The 22,932-nt window shown below is 40.9% G+C and overlaps 1 protein-coding gene across 1 annotated transcript in view; it reads right to left on the bottom strand.

Moving 5' to 3' along the window:
• abtb2b (ankyrin repeat and BTB (POZ) domain containing 2b) overlaps positions 1-22,932 on the bottom strand; it is a 190,703-nt gene that overhangs the window by 14,320 nt on the left and 153,451 nt on the right. The window contains exons 7-15 of the mRNA XM_055649391.1: positions 17,425-17,514; positions 17,211-17,312; positions 16,092-16,188; positions 9,898-10,033; positions 8,229-8,455; positions 5,719-5,897; positions 5,358-5,463; positions 4,451-4,553; positions 2,930-3,020 (exon numbers count right to left, since the gene is read on the bottom strand). Coding sequence (XP_055505366.1) covers positions 2,930-3,020; positions 4,451-4,553; positions 5,358-5,463; positions 5,719-5,897; positions 8,229-8,455; positions 9,898-10,033; positions 16,092-16,188; positions 17,211-17,312; positions 17,425-17,514 — 1,131 coding nt within the window. The remainder of the gene's footprint in view (positions 1-2,929; positions 3,021-4,450; positions 4,554-5,357; positions 5,464-5,718; positions 5,898-8,228; positions 8,456-9,897; positions 10,034-16,091; positions 16,189-17,210; positions 17,313-17,424; positions 17,515-22,932) is intronic.

Raw genomic sequence — 22,932 nt, 5'->3', positions numbered from 1 at the left:
AGGAAATCAAATTAAATTAATTCCCTCTGATTGCAAGTGTTCCATATCCTTCCATTACAATGCTACTATTGTATCTGCTTCCATCACCACCCCAGGCAGCGTGTCCCACGCAGCTACCATTCTTGTGTAGAAAAAAAACTTGCTCCGTTAATTTTTTTCCTTTTCACCCTACAACTGTTCTCAACTGTTTGACATTTCCAGCCTGGGAAAAGATTCCTGCTGTCAACCCACAATAAGCCTTTCATAATTTCATTACCTTCTATCAGATCTTCCCCCACCCCCCGTCACCAACAATCCAAGTTCGTCCAACCTCTCCTCCAGCTAATACCCTCTAATCTGGGCAGCATCCTGGTAAATCCCCTCTTCATTCTCTCCAAAGCTTCCACGTCTGCAATGGGGTGACCAAAACTACACACCATCATTTTCTGTTCTTAATAAATTTACTTGCAATGAAACTGGAAGTTTACACACACACATCCACATCAGAAAGTCATTGTTTATTATTGTAAATACTGTGTGTAGATGATTGAAAACAGTAGTTATTCGCTAGTTAATGTTAATAGACAATACATAATGGCTGTGAATAATACAGCAGAGATCACCCCGGGCATACAATGAAACACGTATACTGCCTGCCAAATCACTTGAAGTCTCTCCAGCTTTTAAGGTAAACATTCTTGACGTTAGCAGAATGTGTTAGCATGCTGAATCATGGAATGGAACTAAATGTGTTCACTCAATGATAGCTGAATTGTGCCCTGATGTTAATGGAATGCAATGAGAGCTGTTGTTTTTGTTGGGGGGGAGGTGGGAAAACTTACCAGTCAGCCTCCATCATTCTTATGCAATCTCAGGTGACCAATTATATACATTCATGAGCGAGGGTTTAGGAGAGGGAGTTCAAAGATTCACAACGAAGAATAAGTTGAAGGGCAGAGGAAACAAAAAAAGACAGGCAAACCTAGGAAATAAAGACTGCAACTGCCCTTGTCTGATGAGGGTTATTGAGATTCTATTCAGAAAAAAGGAGGCATATGTCAGTTATAGGCAGCAGAGATCCCGCAAGTCCCTTGAGGAATAAGAAATGTAAGAGTACACAACAGGAAATCAGAAGAGCAAAAAGAGGAGATGAGTTAACTGGCAGTCTAGATAAAAGGAAATTCCTAAGAGATCTGCAGATATATTAAGAGTAAAAGGGTAACAAGGGAGAAATAGGCCCTCATAAGGATCAACATGGTTGTCTATGTGTCGAGTCACAAGAGATGAGTCTAGCATTAAGTGAATTTTTCTCATCTGCGTTTGAAGAGGAGAAAGTCATGAAGCTAAAGAATTCAGGGAATTAGTAGTGATGTGTTGGGACCATATAGAAATTATAAAAGAAGAGGTGCTCGTGGTCTAGAAGAACATAATGGTGGATCATATTGAGGATTTCTGCCGACAGAAATCCTCAAGGCCTGATCACGTATATTGTCAGACATTATGGGAAGCTGGGGAAGAATTTGCTTGTGTCCTTGCAGAGATATCTGCATTATCTTTAGCTACTAGAAGGCCGGAGGGTGGCTAATGTACTGTTATTTAAGAAGGGCTCCAAGGACAAGCTGTGAAGTTGTAGCCAATGATCCCAAAAGTCAGTGGTGGGTAAGTTACTGGAGGAGGTTCTGATGGACAAGATCTACCAATAATTAGATGGGAAAAGACTGATTAGGGAAAGTGAACATTGTGCATGGGAAATAATGTCTGAATTGATAAGTTGATAGAGGTTACCAAGAGGGTTGATGAGGGCAGGGTGGTAAACATGGTCTGTGTACTTTAGCAATGCCTTTGACAAGGTTCCTCATGGTAGGCTATTCCGGACGGTTAGATCACAAGGGATCAAGGACGAGCTTGCCAACAGGATTCAAAATTGGCTTGGTGGAAGAAGCCAGTGGGTGGCGGTGGAGGGTTGTTTTTCCAGTGGTGTGCTGCAGGGATCTCTGCTGGGCCCACTGTTGTTTGTCAGCTATATTAACAATTTTGATGACAATGTAGTTAACGTCAGAGATATGCAACATGGAAGCAGGCTCTTCAGCTCAATTCATCCATGCTGACCATCGTTGGACAGGGGTGAAATAGGTGGGAGTCCAGGTGCGTCACAGGGAAGGAAGGGGTTAGTTAGATGTTACCTAAAGATGGAGAGTTCATACCATTGGGTTATAAGCTAACCAAGTGGAATATGAGGTGCTGCTCCTCCAGTTTCTTTGTAACTTACCACGTGGTACCTTGTTAACAGTGGTTAATAAATCTGCAGGTCACTACAATTAGTAATATAGTGGAGAGGGAGGAAAGCTATCTACTTTTACAAAAGAATCTAGATTAACGAGAGAAGAGGACCAAAGAATTGCAGATGGAATTTACCTCTGGTGAATGTGAGATGATGCATTTTGGCATGTCACCAGGGCATCACTGTAAATGGTAGGACACTGGTGTGGGGCAGAGAGACCTGGTGATACTGGCACAGTTCCCTGAAATTGGCAATACATGTAGATAGGTTGGTGAAGAAAATATTTGGCATGCTTGCCTTCATCGGTAAGAGTACAGAAGTGGGACATCAGATTACAACTAGGCAAGAACATTTTAAAAGAAACCCACAGGGCAATTTCTTCACACAGAGGGTGGTGTGTACATGGAACAAACTGTCAGAGGAAGATGTAGAGGAAAGTACATTGGCATTAAAAGACATGGACAGTAAATATTTTAAGAAATTTAGGCCAAACGCAGGCAAATTGAACCAACTCAGTTACAAAGTCTTGTCAGTACTGACGAGTAGGTCTTAAAGGCCAATTTCATTTCTCTAAAACTCAAAGATATGAAAATTGAATGGGACAGGTTTATTGCACAAGTTGCTTATTATCAGTATAATTCCTCAACACTGCAGTAAAAAGATACGTACCTGGAAAACGTGGTATTTAATATCACTGATCTCTATAAACTTGCAAGGTGGGTTTTCCAGAGAAGTCTTATTAGTCAGCAGCATTTTAAACCTAAAATGGGAGAAATTAGGTAAGTTTCTTGTTAACAACCCTTTTGAAATTAATATCTTCCCATGATTTAAAACCTTTACTTTTGTTAGCATTGCAATACAGTTGTTAGCTGGAAGTTCATTCTGTCCACACGTCTCTGTGTTCTGATCATGAGGAGAGTGGGAAGAATACCCAAGCATACAAAATCATATGACTACCCAAGGCAAGCATACAAAATGCCTTTTTTTCACTATCCTATCCACCTGTGTTACTACTTTCAGGGCGTTATGAACTCACACCCCAAGGTCCCTGTCATTTATTATACATCCTGAAGTGCATCACCTCACACTTGTCTGGATTAAATTCCATCTGCTGTCGCTCCATTTAACTTTCCTGCTGATCAATATCCCCCATTCTTAGATAACCTCGTGACCTTCTTCCATTCCATCAATTCCGTGTTGTCGGTAAGTTTACTAATCCGATCACCAACATGCTCATCCACGTCATATATGCCTGCAGTATTCTACTTGTTATAGACTTCCAATCAGTAAAACACCTGTCCACTACCACCCTCTGCATCTCATCAAGCCAATTTTGGATCCAATTAGCCAGCTCACCTTAGTTCATAAGACATAGGAGCAGAATTAGGTCATTCAGCCCATCAATTTTACCCCACCAATCATAGCTGATCTATTTTTCTTTCTCCTGCCGTCTTTGACACCCTTTCTAATCAAGAATCTATTAATCTTCACCTTAAAAATCAGCAATGTCTTGGCCCCTACAGATTCACCCTCTGGCTAAAGAAATTCCTCCTCAACTCTATTTTGAAGACACATCCTTTTATTCTGAGGCTGTGATTCCGGATTCTCTCATTGCTGGAAACATCTTTCCACATCCATCTAGGCCTTTCATTATCCCTTATGCTATAACCTTCTGGACTCACTGAAAGAGTGGAATCATACCAAAGTCTATACAAACTGTTTCTACTGCTTTAGACTCCAGGAGCAAAGAGGAGAAACAATCGGCAAAGACTATTTAAAAATGGACCCAGAATGATGATTAGTTATTCATTGTCACGTGTATCAAGGTATAGTGAAAAGCTTTTTGTTGCAGGCTATTCAGTCAGCGAAAAGACTATACATGATGACAATCAAGACGTCTATAGTGTACAGATACAGGCTAAAGGTTCCAATATTTGTTTTGCCAGTATTTCAGGGAAGAAAGACAACAGTTGAAGTTAAAAACAGAAATAAAATAAAACATTGACTGTTACTCTTTCCACAGATGCTGCTGGATCTGCAGAGTGTTTTTAGCATCTTCTGTTTTTGTTTCAGATTTCCATCATCTGCAGCTGTTTTTCCATCAGCTGTTGGACTTTATGGCTCAACTGCACCTCAGCAGGAGTAAAGTGGAATTAATCAAAATCAACCATTTAACGTGCTTTATCGTACCTGTTTGAGGCTGTAATTAGGAGAACTTTATGTGCGTAAAATGGCTTTCCTTCCACCAAGAATGTTAAATCTGACATCTCTTTATTATTCAGAAAGTGAGGATCTGAAAAAGAATAAAGATCTTATTTTTAAACATGCAGTTAATAAAAAGTTACTACAAATTTTGATGGTGAAGATTTAGCATGGCGTAAAGGACGCTATGGAAAGGAGGATAAAGTGATTGCAAAATATAATTTTGGTGGGAGTTTAAAATGGAGGATGTGTGTTTTGGCAATTTCCTTTGTTGGGGAGGGGTTTAAAAAAGAAATAAATATTATTTTCCTTAGGAGCAACGTGATTTTAACTGTATTCCACTGTGAAATAAAATGTTTTGCTCAATGGAACTTATCTGATAAAATTGGGAATTTCCATAAGGGTGCATCCATTAATATATTCCACTATCTCAAGTATCTGTGGTTATTCTGATGAATTCCTTGCTGATGTCTTGCAGGGATCTCATTAAAATAAATAATGCCAGCTCTCAGATGACTCAACTGCAAACTCTGATGCATTGCTGACACAGATGAGGAGGTCAAGGAGCTAGCTGGGGTTTATATTTATTACAGTAGTCCTTATTACTGTAGGGAAGATATGCTTATCCATAGGTCCTATTTCCAATTATCATCCAGTGACTGCATTTGGTGTATGTGTGTCCAAATGGAGATGACATCATCAGCTTGCTGACAATCACATGCTGATTTTAACTGCATTTGTTACATCGGATCACCTCACCCAGATCTAATCCCAATGACTTTGTCTCAAACGGGAAGGGTAAAAACTTTAAGTGGTGGCTGTGCGTTGGTATGAGTCAGGAGAAGGCTGAGTACAAACCATTCACTGTCACATGAAATTTTGAGTAATTACATACCTAATCGAGCAGGCGGGGTTCTCTTTATCTCAGGGATGCTAGGAATAGGACCGTTGCCATAACAGTGTGTAAAGATTGAGGTTAACTGCTGATTAACTGCATCATTCTGTGAGGAAAGAAAACACACAGAAGTAATGGCTTGGGAGAACAATGACCAAAATCTGTCCATTATCATCAAGCTCCAAGTCAAACATATTAGTCACAAAAATAAATAATAACTTTTGCATCAATACTGCCATATAGCTTCTAATCCAGAAAGATGTAATAAATTCATGTGGAAGATGGTAAGTAAAAACAAAAAAAATAACCAAATGTTCTTGGGATGCATTTTTATTTTAAATTGAATAAAAGTGCATTCTACCTTGCTAACCCTAAGCATATCAAACATCAGTGGAAGTCCCTCTTGAATCAGCTCTTCATTGTAGTCCTCCTCTTTGATAGTAGTGAATTCACGCAACAGGTACTGCATTACAGGATATCTACATTGATAATACGACGTCCTCAGAGATTCAATCCACATATGTAATTTCCAGGGAACACCTATGTAAAAAACAGAATAAGAATTGGTCTAATTACCTTTAAATATATAAATCTTTATGGTGAATGTTAGAAGGCCCTGCAATCATATGTAGATAATAACAGGATCAAACTCTTAAAATGATAGGAATTAAAAACAATGTTAATTGGAACAGATTCATTCATAGACGTCAGCAAATAACCTGGGTTGACATCTGTTGACCAGCAAGTAGGCCGATTTAGACTACGTTAAAAATGATGCTCTATTTGTTTGTGAATGTTCCAGGAAAATTAACAATTAAATGGGAGTTACCCTAAAGTCCTGTGTTCACCAGAAGATTAGAGCATGGAAGGCGGCCTTTGAATCCATGCCAACTGTATGCAGGCGCAATCAGACTTCCTGGCCCTTTCTCCAAGGTCCTGCAGTTATTTTCCTTTAAGTACTTTATCCTTTCGCATTTTCCCCATGATTGCCGTAACCTAACTGCCATGATTCCATACCCTAACCACTCAATGCATAACAATGTTTGTCTTCATGTAACTTTTGTTTGTCAATCACCCTCTTTCCAGTCTCCTTGGTTCTTGACCCTTTCATTAATAATAATAATAATGTTTATTTATATAGCACTTTTCAACAAAACCAGTATTTGAACCAAAGTGCTTTACAGAGATTGATTAAATTAATTGAACAGATCAAATGTCAATAAATCCATACAAAACAAAAAAAGAGAAAAAGAAAAAAAAGACACAGAACAGTACACTATAGAAATCAACATGAAATGTCCCCCCACAGCAGAATTCACTGTGAGGGAAGGCACTAAAAATATCCAGTTCTCCCCCTCATAGTCCACCCGAGGTCAGGGTCTATATGTGGCCTCCTCAGCCAACTCGATGTTCTCAGGCCCTCTGCCGCGAAGCTGGATCATCGGCGTTGGGTGAACATTCTTCTTTAATGAGAAAAGATTATCCATCTCTACTCTCCAATACCTCAGCTGATCCCACCTCACCTTCCTTTGATCCTGGAGAACCTCTTCAACTGTGCACGTAACTACGGCCGTCTCCCTGGGATCATTTTACTAAATCTTTTCCGCAAAACTAAAGGGGTTGTCCCACTTGGGTGACCTAATTGGCGAATTTAGAAGAGTTTGAAAAAATGACATGTTGAAGACCTCCTTCGACTATGTTGAAGACCAGCTATGCCTAGTTACAACTAACCGGGAAAATTGGACACCGAATAGTGGCGAGTGAAGACGACCTCCTTCAACCTACCTTCGAGTATGATGAAGACTATCTATGACTACCCTCGATCACCTACGACTAAACTTACGAGTAAAAAAAAGTATCGATTTTTTCCATGGCGACTTTTTTTTACTCGCGGGCATTTTTTAACATATTGAAAAAACGCCGCGACCTAGCTGAGGCCTCGAGTACACGGAGTCCACTCTCGAGCATGAAGGAGCATTACGAAGACCTACGTCCTCGTGTCGACCATGCTGCGAGTATGAGTCGAGGGCAAACTCGCCAGAACTCGCGGATTACATCGCCCAAGTGGGACAGGCCCTTAAGGCCTACATGTCTTTCCAAATCTGGACAAGATACTAAAGATGGACACAAAATGCTGGAGTAACTTAGCGGGGCAGGCAGCATCTCTGGAGAGAAGGAATGTGTGACGTTTTGGGTCAAGACCCTTCTTCACACCTAAAACGTCACCCATTCCTTCTCCAGAGATGCTGCCTGGCCCACTGAGTTAATCCAGCATTTTGTGTCTATCTTCGGTTTAAACCTGCATCTGCAGTTCCTTCCTACACATCTGGACAAAATATTGCCTTAGGATTTATTATGTTCCTGTTCTTGTATTTATAAACCAAAAGCAAAATGTTGCAGATGTTGAAACTTTAAAATAAAACAGAAAAACTGTGGAAATACCTTCTTGCATGCAAATTGACTTGCTTTAGACAATTTTTCAAAAGTACCCCATGGACTATAAACTACCTTTTGGCATTTTGAATACATGATTGCAAGCTTTTTGTTTCTCAAAAATGCCTTTGTTTCCAAGCTGCAAACAGATATAGATTAGGAAGAATCAAATTCAAAAGTCAACCTATATTAGGCCATAACTTCCATCTTGGTCTGGAAGTTGCATCAAAGGTTACCCTGAAATCAACCAAAAATCATCCTTCTTGTGTTTGATTCTAATGATCCACAATGGGAAGCTCAGCTCTGATAGAAGACCTTCTAAGGCCCATTCTCATGAATTGAATAGAGTTTGTAAGTTACTTGAGAATCTTATGAAACTATATTATAGCATTTTTACAACAGGAGGTAAAACTAGTAAAAAGACTTCCAAAAGCCTACCAAGGTTCCTCAGTTCCATGGTAACATCAAGATAGCCATGTTCAGCACTGTAATACATTGCTTCTTGTAAAGCCTTCATTCTGGCTTTGCAGAGTTTTACTTGTCCTTCATTTATACTTCCATTGCTTGAGATATCACTCTCAACACCCTCGGCTAACATTTCTTCCAAAGAAAGCACATCTGTTTTTGGAGCTTGAGGTGGTGTAAGCAACTTCCGCAACACATTCCTGGTGTCATGAAAACAATAACAAGACGTAATCATTAAAGCAACCAATAACAGTGTTTTATTAATTTTTTATTCCACGAATTTGCATAAAACATAAGCAAAATGTTATGGTTGATTCTGCCAGTAGTAAAGCTAATGTGTTGTTACCTTTTTTTTAATTGGATACAAGTCCTATATCATAAATACAATTAAATGTTCAATTGACTTTACTAATGTAAAATGTTTCCATCACATACAATACGATCGCATACAATAACAGACAAACAAACTGGAATTGGCCAAAATCATGCAGTAGACCCTTTTTCTAATGGGCCTCTTTATAAACGATTTTGATTACAGTGGACCTGCGGACACCATCCCGGCTCACATGTCCTCCCCAGCCCCTGTGATCATGTGATCCGGTTAGAACGGCTGGTGTTGTGGCTTACGTTGTAGCCCCCGGGAACAGCGTAATTTGCGGGTCGCTAGCGGGACATGCCCTGTCACCATGGGGCTCCCTGCACTCTTGTTTTTAAAAATACATATGTCTCTGATATTGACTGACCAATTGCTTGAATTCCATTTTCTCATTTCATATAGAAGTTAATGAATAATTTAATATAAATGCTATCCCGTTTCCCACACATCTCCACACAGTAGTTTGCTTTGCATATAATTTGAAATTTAATTCCTTGTTTTGCATAACATTATTAGCAGTAAAATCATTTTCAAAATCTTTAATTTCTTTGCAAGTGAAGTATGTTATGCAAAACAAGGAATTAAACTTCAAATTATATGTAAAGCAACGTACTGTGTGGAGATGTGTGGGAAACGGGATAGCATTTATATTAAATTATTCATATTATTCAAATTAAAAATAATTAAGTAGCTAGTTAATTACTGAACTAATAACTTGTTTGTTCTATTATTTTATGTTGCTTCTCCCATGTCAGTGTTGCATATTATGTTATGTTAGAAACATAGAAATTAGGTGCCCATGGCCCTCGAGCCCGCACCGCCATGTCATGGCTGATCATTCAGTGTACCTGGATCCCCTTAGCCACAAGGGCCACATCTAACTAAATATATTTCAACTACCTAGAGAGTTCCAGAGCAGACTAGGTTTTAAAGGATTTACCCCTTATCCTTAAGCTGTGACCCCTTGTCCGGGACTTCCCTAACATCGGGAACAATCTTCCTGCATCTAGCCTGTCCAACCCCTTAAGAATTTTGTAAGTTTCTATAAGATCCCCTCTCAATCTGCTAAATTCTAGAGAGTATAAACCAAGTACGGTATATATTTTCCTATGAGCAGACTAGGTTGGATGCTACAACAGAAGAAAGACACAATCAAAGTCAGTAGGGAAGGCATGTACTTGAACTCAGAACTGTTTTACATCACCCTGCAAAATGTTGTCCCTCAAGCCATCACTACTCTTATATTCCCCAACATGTAGTAGTTACCTGTGTCCATGGGCAGCCGCGTGGCTAAAGCAGTTCATGTCCTCGTGCAGCACGGATGTCATCCCATTTGTTTCAAATACATTCAGTAAAGGATCCGCTCCTCTACTCAGCAGCAAGCTAACCAACTCATAGTTACCTAAAGAGCACAAAGTGGAATCTTTAAGTGACAGGAGGAACACTGCAGTTGTTTGCTATGCTAACCGCACCTAAACATGTAAAACATTGGTTCAGCTTAAGTGGTGAAATATTAGGTTGTATTTTCTGAGTCTTTGTATCTGTGCACTTGAGAAATGGTCAGTTTCACATGATTTTCTGATACTAGCATTATTATTTATTCAGTGAGTGGTGAGCTCTTTGCTTTACCCTTCTACACCTAACTGCTCGCACTCATTTCTCGGGGTCTGCTGATCAGTAATCATCAGTATAAATCCTTGTTCATTTTCCTTTGTGCAGCCCAGAGGGCAGTGTGGCTGAACTACTCACTATTTTTAGAGGGTCACCTATATTGTTTTTGTGGCTGTGGATGTCGCCAGCAATGGCAGCATTTTCTATTTATTCTCCAATTGCCCTTGAGAAGGCGATGGTGAGCCATCCATTTGAATAGCTGCAGTCTATTTTTAAAATAAATTCTAAAGCATATATTATAGAACATAGAACAGTACAGACAATCCTTTTCTCATTCCTTCTCTCCAGAGATGATGCCCGTCCCGCAGAGTTACTCCAGCATTTTGTGTCTATCTTTGATTTAAAACAGCATCTGCAATTCCTTCCTCCACATAGAACAGTACAGCACAGGAACAGGCCCTGCAGCCCACAATGTCTGTGTCGAACAAGATGCCAAGACCAACTTATCTGCTTACATATAATCCCTATCCCTCCATTCCCTGTATTTCCACGTGCCTTTCCAAAAGTCTCTTAAATACCACTATCATATCTGCTTCCACCATGACCCTGGGCAGCTCGTTCTAGGCACCCACCACTGTGTAAAAAAACTATCTCTGCAAATCTCCTTTAAACTCTCATCTTAAACCTATAATGCCCACTAGTATTTGCTATTTCCATCCTGGGAAAAAGATTCTGACTGTCTTCCCTTTAAGGACTTCTGTGTACGTAGATTAACCACAAATGTAAAAACAAGTATTGTTTCTTTTTTCAAACAGACTACTGTTTAGCCCTAAACAACCCAGTGCCAATGAGTATCCAGTGAATTGTACGCAGCTGAGGGATGTCAAATAGATTAAGGTTTGATGCACCACCTCTTCTTTCCAGCATTTAACAGCAAAGCATACACTGTAAGCACACTAGCAGATGGATTAAGAAATGTTAACGCACAGAGTGGCTGGCTGGCTTCCATTAATTTCTGGTAAAAAGATTTCTATTGAAGAATAAATGTTACAGTCAGCAGAAAAAATATATAAAGCTGTTTAGCTACAACAATGTAATAGTGCTTGACCCTGTACAAGTACAAAGAATCATACAGAAGGACTGGTTACAATGAGAAATTTAAAGGGAAATATACAAGCAATCAACCGAGAATCACTCGTTGTGATTGCTTCCTGTGATCTATGATAAATGTAAACAGAGACACTCGGCAATGACATTTACAAGCTCAGCTATTATGCTGAATAATTAGTTTCCCTCTCCATTATTCCAACACAAACTTGACAGAATGTCAATGATTATTGCTGTGAAATGAAGGCAAACAGACCCAAAGCCCACAATGCGTGGCAATAAAAGATTGGAAGGAGTAGAGAAGATGATAAATGTAGGGAGGAATTGCAGATGCTAGTTTAAACCGAAGATGTTAGGCCAGTCAAGAAATCAGGAAATAATTATAAGACTTTGAAAGCCTGATGGCTGTGAGCAGAACAAACACAGTTGGAGCACAATTATCAGAACTTTGCTGTGAAAATAACATTTGTAAAGTTTCCACTACATATGTTTTATAATCTTTTAAAGCAATATATGATTCGAGGAGAAATGAAAATGTTGTTGTCATTGATCTGTTTAGATGTGGTGTAATAAATACATTACTTTTTAAAAAACAAAGTGATGTGAATGCTTTCTATGTTGTACAATCTGCATTTGTGCTGTCAGCACTGTGGCTGTTGTATTAGAGGACCTCAAAATTGTTATTTAACTTATTCATATCAGATCAAAGTCTAAAGTTCTACAGATCTGTAAATAATTTTTTGACATTAATTCAGCGGTTCGAGCTTTGTTTGGGTACTGATTTCCTGATGGTCTGCATCTTATCATCTAATAGAAACCAGAAGATATAATTCAAGGTCACTGAATTCCAAGGAACATCTGTGTAATATTATTAGGATTTGAGGCAATAGCCTATCCATTATACAGTTTCACCGTAAATACTACTTTAAAAGTTAAATACTACTTTAAAAGTCAAGTGTTCTGGTTGTGATGAATACAAACAGAGTAAATATATTTAAAGATGTTTATAATCTCATCACACATTTGAACATGCAGTGAGTAATTTTCCCGCAATTGTTTCAGTGACTTCTGATCAACCTTGAACTTTCTTTGAATCCACTGTTTGCTGATGACACAAAGCTCAGTGGCAATGTGGTTCACAAAGAGGTTGAAGAAAGGCTTTTTGGGGGGATGGCCAAGCTAAAGAAATGATCAACGACATGAGAAATGGATCGTAATATTGGAAAAATGTGAGTTGTCCACTGATACAAAAATTATAGCAAGGTGGATTTTTATTTTAAAATGTTGAGAGACTGAAATAGTATCAGATGGACCTGGGATTCCTCGGACATGAATCACAATGTTAACATGCAGTCAGTTACAAATGTAAATATAATGTTGGCTTTTTGTTACAAAAAAATTTGAGTAAAAGAATAGAGTCAATGCACTCCAATTAATCAGATCCCGATGAGACTGTATCTGGCGTGTACTGATCTGGTACTGATCCGATTTCCCCACCTCAACAGGGATGTACTTTGAATAGTGGAAGTGTAATGAGGGTTCATTGGATTCATTTCTGGCCTCACCCTATCAGAGATATTCCATTTGTCCTACTCATTTGTCAATATCCAATTCTGGTAAAAGGCCTTCAATCTGAAACTTTAACATAGTTTCTTTTGTTGATGAAGGCCAGCAGACCAAAAGCCCTCATCACTATCCTATCTACCTGTGATGCCACTTTCAGGGATACATGGATAGTACCATGCATTTATTATGTACTATATCTATATCCTTCTGCCCTACTGTGCACTGTGAAAGGTTCTGCCCTGGTTTGACTTCCCAAATTTCAATACCTGCCATTTGTCTGAATAAGCCAGTTCGGTATTCTGAAAAGCGCAAGGAATCATGGGATTTGTCAAAGGTCATTTGAGAATAAAAAAAGAGAACGGGGTGCCTGGTAGCAGGAGAGAACGGGGTGCAACAGCGAGAGAGAGAGGGTAGATGCGAGTGGGAGACAGGGAGAGACGGTGAGAGGTGGGGGAGAGAGGTTTCAGTTATACAGACACCACTGGTAAAGCCATGGCTCATTGTTTTTAGGAGAGTTGAGAAAATGTCCTCAATCAAGAGAATGCAACTTCAGAACCTCCTCATCTCGAGCGTGCTGGAGATTTCTGCGGGTGCAAGGAACAAATGACCTAAAGTTTGCGTTGAGTGAACTGAGTGTTCTTACTATCCTCGTTGTACACCGGCGTTTTGTGAGAGTGGTTGGATCCCAGGATGAAGGAGTCAGCGCCCGACAGGTGAGCGGCCCATGGTAACTGGTGCCTCTCCGCTCGCCGCTGGAAAACTGACACCTCTACTCCCCGGGTCGAGCGCAGCCTCCTTGACCCCGCTGCTCGGCAATGGCTGACTAGGATTCCAGAGCATCGCCGATGCCTCACATCAGCTGCTGATCCCCCGCCGCCTGTCCGGATAATGTGACCGTCGTTGGTTGAGCTGAAGCAGGGATCCAACCACTCTCACAAAATGCCAGTGTACGGCGAGGACGTTAGGAACACTCAGTTCACTCAACGCAAACTTTAGGTCATTTGTTCCTTGCTCCCGTGAAAATCCCCGCTCCCAACCATCCCAAGCACGGCATAAAAGTCGAATGTGTAGGAATTCTGAAGGAGGGTCTTCTATCCCCGCGCTCCGCCGCTCCCATCCGGCACCTGCCACCCCCGGACAGGGCACTCGGGAGGGGACGGGGACGGCCCAGCGGCGGATGAATAGGGACAAGATGCAAGTCTGCACCCATGCAGTGGCACGGCTGCCGTGAATATTTAGCCGCGCAACCTATGACCTGTGCATGCGCAGTCGGAATATCGAACTGGCTTATTGTATTACATTAGCTATTTTTCAACCCACTTACTGATCAAGATCTTGCTGTGATTCTTGATAACTGTCTAGTATTAACTGCAAACTTACTAATCATGCCTTGTACATTCTTATGCAAATTATTGATATAGATGACAAAGAGTAATGGTCCCCGCACCAATACCTGTGGTGCACCATTAGTCACAGGTCTCCGGAACGAAAAACTACCTTCTGCTTCCTTCCATGAGGCCAATCTGCGCACTGATAGGTAGTTCTCCCTAGATCCTATGCAATCTAACCTTCCAGAGTAGCCTACCATGTAGAACCTTATCATAGGTCTTGCTGAAGTCCACATTGACTATGTCTACGTCCATGCCCTCATTAACCTTCTTGGTTACTCCCTCGAGAAACTGAATCAAATTAATGAAACATGATTTCCCACGCACAAAACTATCTGACTATCTCTACTCAACCTGTCTTTTCAAATGCATATCTTATCTCACAGAATCCTCTCCAATAACTTTCCCACCACAAACGTTAGGCTTAAACTGGTCTATAGTTTCCAGGATTTTCTTTGCATCCTTTCTTAAATAGTGTCTAACCAGGACTGCTGCAATTTCTATAGTGTCCTTGGATATATCTAATCAGGCACATGAGATCTATTTACCTTAAACTATGTTTTAATTACGTTGTGCTCTTCCAATTAGGCTTTATTTTGTGATATTGCATTCTAATGAATAATATCACCACACCACTGAATGAGACACTCCTTAGAAGGAACCCATCAATTCTAAATTCATCGCTCTTCCTGAAAACATAATATATCACTTTGCTAAAGTGCAGGAGAAAACTCTCTACACAGACATGGCTATCAGGTTCTTAGTGTTCCACTACACTCTCACAATGCATCTTACAAAAACATGCACGTAAACTTCAGTAATAAAGGACCTGAGGAGATGAGGAAACACTTTTTCACACAGAGAGTTGTGAGTCTGTGGAATTCTCTGCCTCAGGGGGCGGTGGAGGCCGGTTCTTTGGATATTTTCAAGAGAGAGCTAGATAGGGCTCTTAAAGATAGCAGAGTCAGGGGATATGGGGAGAAGGCAGGATCGGGCTACTGACTGGGGATGATCAGCCATGATCACGTTGAATGGCGGTGCTGGCTCGAAGAGCCTACTCCTGCATCTATTGTCTATTGAGGGGAGAGTACTTCTTTAAGATGCAGCATAATAAAATGATGTTAATTCCAAACACCATCACATCATAAATCACTTCCAAAAGCGAAACCAGATTTATAGTTACACCAATTGCTGTTGCCAAAGTAAAATAGCATTGTTTGAAGTAAAGCTCATCCTATTATTGGTTGTACAGGTCAAATGGCAAAAATGTGGTCTGTAAATAACTCCATTTATCTGTCTCTGTAGCAGGTGATGCGGGATCCTGAATCAAGCTGAGAAATTGATAGCTTGCTGCTTCCCCCAGGGTCATTAGCTTCTCTCTCTGTCTTTAAGCTGGTTTCAAATTTACTTACTTACTGTATATTAATGTTCCACTAGTAAACAGATAACTGAATAATAAACTAGGCCCAGTGATCTGAAATACAGAGTTAAAATCAATACCTATACCCCTTGAACAAGATTCCATTTAAGGTAATAGAGGTAAATGTCCTGGAATTAATTAAGAAATAGTCTGAGCTGTGATGGGTGGACTGTCAGTATGCTCTGAATGGATGACCCAGCATGGACTGATTGGGCTTTCTTCTATTAATCTCAGGAACTTGTGCAGGCAATACATCATCTGAGGCATACCAAGCTGCTGGGAATAAAAGACAGGCCGTATCTTATGCAGATGAAATGGAGAAAAATACAGGGTGGTGGAGAGGGGAGGAAAGAGAAGTGAGAGATTACCTGCTGCTGAAGCCAGCTGAAGTGGTGTCTCGGCACAATTATCTTCCCCGGAATTAATGAGGGCACCTTCCACATTTGCCCCAGCATCAAGCAGCAGCTATAAATTGCAGCAATAATATCCTAATCAACAACTTGCATTGATAGATTGTTTTTACCATATAGCAAAAACACTTTGAGGCACTTCACAGTGCCATTAATAAAAATAAAATAAGCTCTGAGAAACTTTGAAATATATTAATGATCAATACTGGGACAAATAAGTATGTTTTATGGAGCAACTTGAAAAAAGAAAGCCTGAAGGGAGTTTTGGTTTTGGTTAATTTGGTTTTGGTTTATGCAGGGAATTTCCAAACTTGGGCCGTAAGCAACAAGATAGGGTTCCCAACAGTGGAGGAATTAAATATGGCAATAAGCAAGTGGCAGAATTAGGGGCAGTCAGATATCTCCTTTGCAAGGTTAGAAGGATTTTCAGAGATGGAGGGGATTGAAAACATGAGGACTTTGAAAAATGCTTTCTGGAGCATGGAACACCTTGATTAAAGACATTCTTCCTCATCTAAGTATTACATAGATGGTCCTCCATTCTGAGGCAATGTGCTTTAGTCCTGGACTCCCCCTTGAGGGAAAACACCTCCCAACATTTATCCTATTCACCTCCCAACGAATCATACATGTGTCATTAAGACTGTCTCTCATTCTTTAAACTCGAATGAACACAATTTTTCTATTGCTGGGATTGAGAGGTTCTCTGGTGGAGGCAGGAGGCAGTTGAAAGAGGAGAACAGGAGTTTGGAACACTTTCAACGATAGCTTTGAAGTTGTCACGAGATTTGTCACAGAAGAAAGATTTGGTTCAAATCGTACATTAGAACTTCTGGCTGGCAGACTTTTGTTTAAAAAGGTAGCTATTGAACTCACATGTTAACAGTGGGAGTGAGAGACAAGAGGGAATGAGCCAGTTGTCAGAACTATCACGATGCTTTATCCGAGGGTGTTCTTATGATGCATAAATTTAACCATGACAATAGATGATTGGAAACATCAACAATATTAAATGTTTGGGGCAAAAACCATGGCTAACAATCCAGCCACTCAGCACAGTTGTGCTGTTTCTGATACCTGAACGACGGGGATATGTCCGTGCAGTACAGCAAAGGTGAGGGCTGTCCAGCGTCTACTGTCTGGGTGCACTGAAGGACATCTCTGAGTGTTCCCGGGAAGCTGAAAAGTTAAAATAGAAATGTTCATTATTGAGAGATATTTGAGAAATCTAACAAGGAAAATTGATGGTTTTCGACATTCAGCTACATTAGTAAAATAAATGAATACTCACTGAAAGATCCAAGTTTGCAGCAGCGTCTATTAACATCTGGACCATGGCTTCATCACCTGCAGCACAGGCGTACATAAGTGGTGTCATCCCCTGTACAAATAGAGCTCAAGTGTAAGTGGGAAAATGGCTGATCACCAGCAATGTTTCAATGTTAGAACACACAATAATCAGACAAAACAACAGTTCTTGGTTTTTGGAAACATACAGAAATCATGCTTGGATTCTGGTTCTATACCATAATGGTAGAAATAACCTTGAGATAATAGGTCAATGAATATGTTTGGTCATTTGAAGCATGACCATGGCTTATTTTCACACATGTCACCAGTCAGCTGGTTTGTCATATTTATCTCGCACAATGCACTTCCCCACAAGTAAGCCCTTGTGAATTCAGGAAAGTAGCAATTTTAGATCATCTCCAAAATATAAAAAACTACTTTATGTACATCATCTCATTGACTGGATTTCTTGTAAAGGCAGCAACTAAGAATGTCATAATTTCATTCTAGTACTTATGACAATAAAACACTTTTGACTCTTGGTTGTGAACCTTCAGATTTTGATGAACACAATAGATTAACTCCAGGCTAGTCAGTGACATCAGAACCATTGCTACCAAATGCAATCACATATTATTGGTATTCATTAAGATTGTACTTTTAAAACATTTGGTCTTGTTCAATATGCATGAGACCAAACTTGCTGGCCCAGATCTGCAGCCAGAATCACCAAACTTTCCCACATCTGTTTAAATCAGTGGATGTATTTAAGAGGGAGGCAGATACATTTTTTACAGATCAGAAAATTGTGCCATCATCTTCCATGATGCTGTCAAATGGTGCAGATGTGAGGGGAAGGATAATCTACTCCAGTTCCTGTTTCCATATGTTCCCAGCTGTTTACTTAATCCAGGTAAAGACAGACCATCTCGCTGGCCTGCAGGATCCCAGGAATGAGCTGCAATTCTCGAGCCGTGGCAGAACCCTTGACAGTGAATGGAGGAAGTCACCTTGCAACCTTTAACAGAGAGCCAAACCTAACTCAAGGCTTTGCCAGCTGTTAAGAGATTTTAATAGCATTTAATGTCTCTGACATTCAGACATTTAAAACTATCAAAATTAATTTATTAACATTTTTAAATAATGTAGAAGGGGGAGGGAAAGGGAAGTGCAGGTCCAACGTCACTGGGTGAAGAATTAAGTAGCATACTAGCTCGTGGATATCAGTGTAGTTAAACCGCAATGTCCTTGAGTTGACATACTTGCTGACATTCTCTACATTCCTCAAAGGCTGATTATACAGCAGGCACACTATCTTCTCCTCTAACCACCCCGATGATAGCTGTGTTCAGCCATGTAGTTCTCAGAATGTTGTATGGGAGACCATCAAAGAAGATCTACGTTGAGCTGAAGGAAGAAAAATACTTTCAGAGAATAAATATTTCACGGATTTCCTCAAATTATGTTTGGAACATTTTAACAGTGACATCCATAGTCCTGAAAGGACCTCCTTTAAATCATGCAACTGGGGGCGAGTCCTCTGCTATATTGTGCTGAGGAGATTGCGGGAGGCAAACCAGAAGCGCTTATATAACCATCCATATAACAATTACAGCACGGAAACAGGCCATCTCGACCCTTCTAGTCCGTGCCGAACACATAATCTCCCCTAGTCCCATATACCTGCGCTCAGACCATAACCCTCCATTCCCTTCCCATCCATATAACTATCCAATTTATTTTTAAATGATAAAAACGAACCTGCCTCCACCACCTTCACTGGAAGCTCATTCCACACAGCTACCACTCTCTGAGTAAAGAAGTTCCCCCTCATGTTACCCCTAAACTTCAGTCCCTTAATTCTCATGTCATGTCCCCTTGTTTGAATCTTCCCTACTCTCAGTGGGAAAAGCTTTTCCACGTCAACTCTGTCTATCCCTCTCATCATTTTAAAAACCTCTATCAAGTCCCCCCTTAACCATCTGCGCTCCAAAGAATAAAGCCCTAACTTGTTCAACCTTTCTCTGTAACTTAGTTGCTGAAACCCAAGCAACATTCTAGTAAATCTCCTCTGTACTCTCTCTATTTTGTTGACATCCTTCCTATAATTAGGCGACCAAAATTGTACACCATACTCCAGAATTGGCCTCACCAATGCCTTGTACAATTTTAACATTACATCCCAACTTCTATACTCAATGCTCTGATTTATAAAGGCCAGCACACCAAAAGCTTTCTTTACCACCCTATCTACATGAGATTCCACTTTCAGGGAACTGTGCACAGTTATTCCCAGATCCCTCTGTTCACCTACATTCTTCAATTCCCTACCATTTACCATGTACGTCCTATTTTGATTTGTCCTGCCAAGATGTAGCATCTCACACTTATCAGCATTAAACTCCATCTGCCATCTTTCAGCCCACTCTTCCAACTGGCATAAATCTCTCTGTAGACTTTGAAAATCTATTTCATTATCCACAACCCCACCTATCTTAGTACCATCTGCATACTTACTAATCCAATTTACCACACCATCATCCAGATCATTGATGTACATGACAAACAACAGTGGACCCAACACAGATCCCTGTGGCACCCCACTCGTCACTGGCCTCCAACCTGACAAACAACCATCCACCATTACTCTCTGGCATCTCCCATTCAGCCACTGTTGAATCCATCTTGCTACTCCACCATTAATACCCAACCATTGAACCTTCTTAACCAACCTTCCATGAGGAACCTTGTCAAAGGCCTTACTGAAGTCCATATACACAACATCCACTGCTTTACCCTCATCAATTTCCCGAGTAACATCTTCAAAAAATTCAAGAAGATTAGTTAAACATGACCTTCCAGGCACAAATCCATGTTGACTGTTCCTAATCAGACCCTGTTTATCCAGATGCTTATATATATATTATCTCTAAGTATTCTTTCCATTAATTTGCCCACCACTGACGTCAAACTAACAGGTCTATAATTGCTAGGTTTACTCTTAGACCCCTTTTAAACAATGGAACAACATGCGCAGTACGCCAATCCTCCGGCACTATTCCCGTTTCTAATGACATTTGAAATATTTCTGCCATAGCCCCTGCTATTTCTACACTAACTTCCCTCAATGTCCTAGGGAATATCCTGTCCGGACCTGGAGACTTATCCACTTTTATATTTCTCAAAAGTGTCAGTACTTCCTCTTCTTTGATCCTCATAGTTTCCATAGCTACTCTACTTGTTTCCCTTACCTCACATAATTCAATATCCTTCTCCTTGGTGAATACCGAAGAAATAAACTGTTCAATATCTCACCCATTTCTTTTGGCTCTGCAGATAGTTGTCCACTCTGACTCTCTAAAGGACCAATTTTATCCCTCGTTATCCTTTTGCTATTAATATAGCGGTAGAAACCCTTCGGATTTACTTTTACCTTACTTGCCAAAGCAACCTCATATGTTCTTTTAGCTTTTCTAATTTCTTTCTTAAGATTCTTTTTACATTTTTTATACTCCTCAAGCACCTCATTTACTCCATGCTGCCTATAATTATTGTAGATCTCCCTCTTTTTCCGAACCAAGCGTCCAATTTCCCTTGAAAACCATGGCTCTTTACAATTTTTACGATTTCCTTTCAACTGAACAGGGACATAAAGATTCTGTACTCTTAAAATTTCACCTTTAAATGTACTCCATTTCTCTTCCACATCTTTCCCATAAAACAAACTGTCCCAATTTACTCCTTTTAAATCCTTTCGCATCTCCTCAAAGTTAGCCTTTCTCCAATCAAAAATCTCAATCCTAGGTCCAGTTTTGTCCCTATCCATAATTATATTGAATCGCTATTGATCCAGCGCTAGCTGGATCAATTTCACAAGGTTAGCCTTATTAATGGCACAGCCCAGTGTGGCATCTCTTGTTTAATGTGTGGTTGAAGCATTAACTGGCCCTAATCAGCCTTTGCTCACTGAAGCCATTCCAACTGTGACATCATGGTTATCAGTGAACACCAAGAACCAACAACACAGTGCAGGATGATGGAGGACCCAGATCTGGATGCTGTACCCTAGCTGCGAAGAAACAACATTTCACAGAGGGTTGCCATATCTACATAATTGTATTTATCAAGTTGCTAATCCGATATAATTTTTAAAATAAACAATGCTGCCACCTCTGAAGAATTATGGAATGCACTCATAACGTTGTTACTGCATCTACTTTAACATTGTGACGTTTATTCTATTACCTTTCCTTGTTTATCCCATCAGAATAGATTACTTCACAATTCTCTGCTTTACATTTCTTCTATAACCTGTCTGCTCACTCCACCAATGTGTCTTCATACACTGAAACTCGCTATTCTCCTCATTGTATACCACATTTCTTCTCTGAGGGTCGCCATCTTATTGTGGTGGTGAAGTTTGCGAGTGGCTTGGATCCTGAGAGCTAAACCTGAGAGTTGTGCTTCTGGCAGACCCCCCCCCGGTGGGCAGGTCAAGGTTCCTGTCAAAGTACTGCCTAAGAAGGAGAAGACCTCATTGGTGAACCAGGCACAGGATAATGGCTGGCCAGTAGGTGGAGCATCACATCAGCTAAGAAAGCAGAAGGAGGCTGCAGCCTGGAGAGACTCCCAACCACCATTGAGTCCATGGCATTGGATCATGATCTGTTTCTATCAAGGAACTTGTTGTGGCTCCCCATGCACCAGTTTCCCATGTTAAATAATGTCACGCACACATGTCCATCTGGATGGACAACAGAAAGAACCCACCGGGACACCATCATACTTGGTCTCGAGAGCTCGTCGATGATGATGATGATACTGCATCTGCAAGCTCTGAGCTATCCAAGAGCGGAACTCGCTATCAAAACAAGGAGGGGACGGGGGACACAATATTTTGGCGGCCACGCGCGCATGCGCACACTCACACTCACACACACATGCGCGTGAGGCTTCGGAGGCTCAATCCAGCGCTAAATGCAGCTCAACTCTACCTGTCTCACCGGGTTAACTACAGCCCTGTCTGGACTGACGGGATACCAGCGCTGCTTCTCCGCGCTGGCCATATTTCCCGCAAGTCCAGGAAGGCTGTAGGCTCACCTGGCGGGACAGGCAGAGTTAGCTGGGTTTAGCGCTGTTTCTCTGCACTGGCCCGTCTGATTCCCGACCAAAGATCCTATAGCGGAGGGGGAGGGGGGTACTCGGGTGGGGACGGGACAGCGCCGGATAGCCGGCCGGGGATCGATCCTGGCTGCGGATGAGGCGCAGGTCTGTGTCACGTCTCCCTCCTCCAATCACCACACTCTATCCTCAGTCCCACCCCCCCCACTCCTCCCTCCTCCAATCATCACGCTGAATCATGTCCCGCCCCCATTGCCTGCTGACCAACATCACTCTCCTCCAATCGGCGCCCTCGATCATCAGTCCCACACCCACTGTCTTGCGGAAAGCGGAGATTTCACCGGATTTTAAAATCCAGATCACAAAAACTTGGGGGGGGGGGGGATGT

Source organism: Leucoraja erinacea, chromosome 18 (genome assembly GCF_028641065.1).
Source record: "Leucoraja erinacea ecotype New England chromosome 18, Leri_hhj_1, whole genome shotgun sequence".
NCBI lineage: Eukaryota > Metazoa > Chordata > Chondrichthyes > Rajiformes > Rajidae > Leucoraja > Leucoraja erinaceus.
The sequence above is the reverse complement of the archived record's forward strand: the minus strand, read 5'-3'. Positions and strand labels throughout refer to the sequence as shown.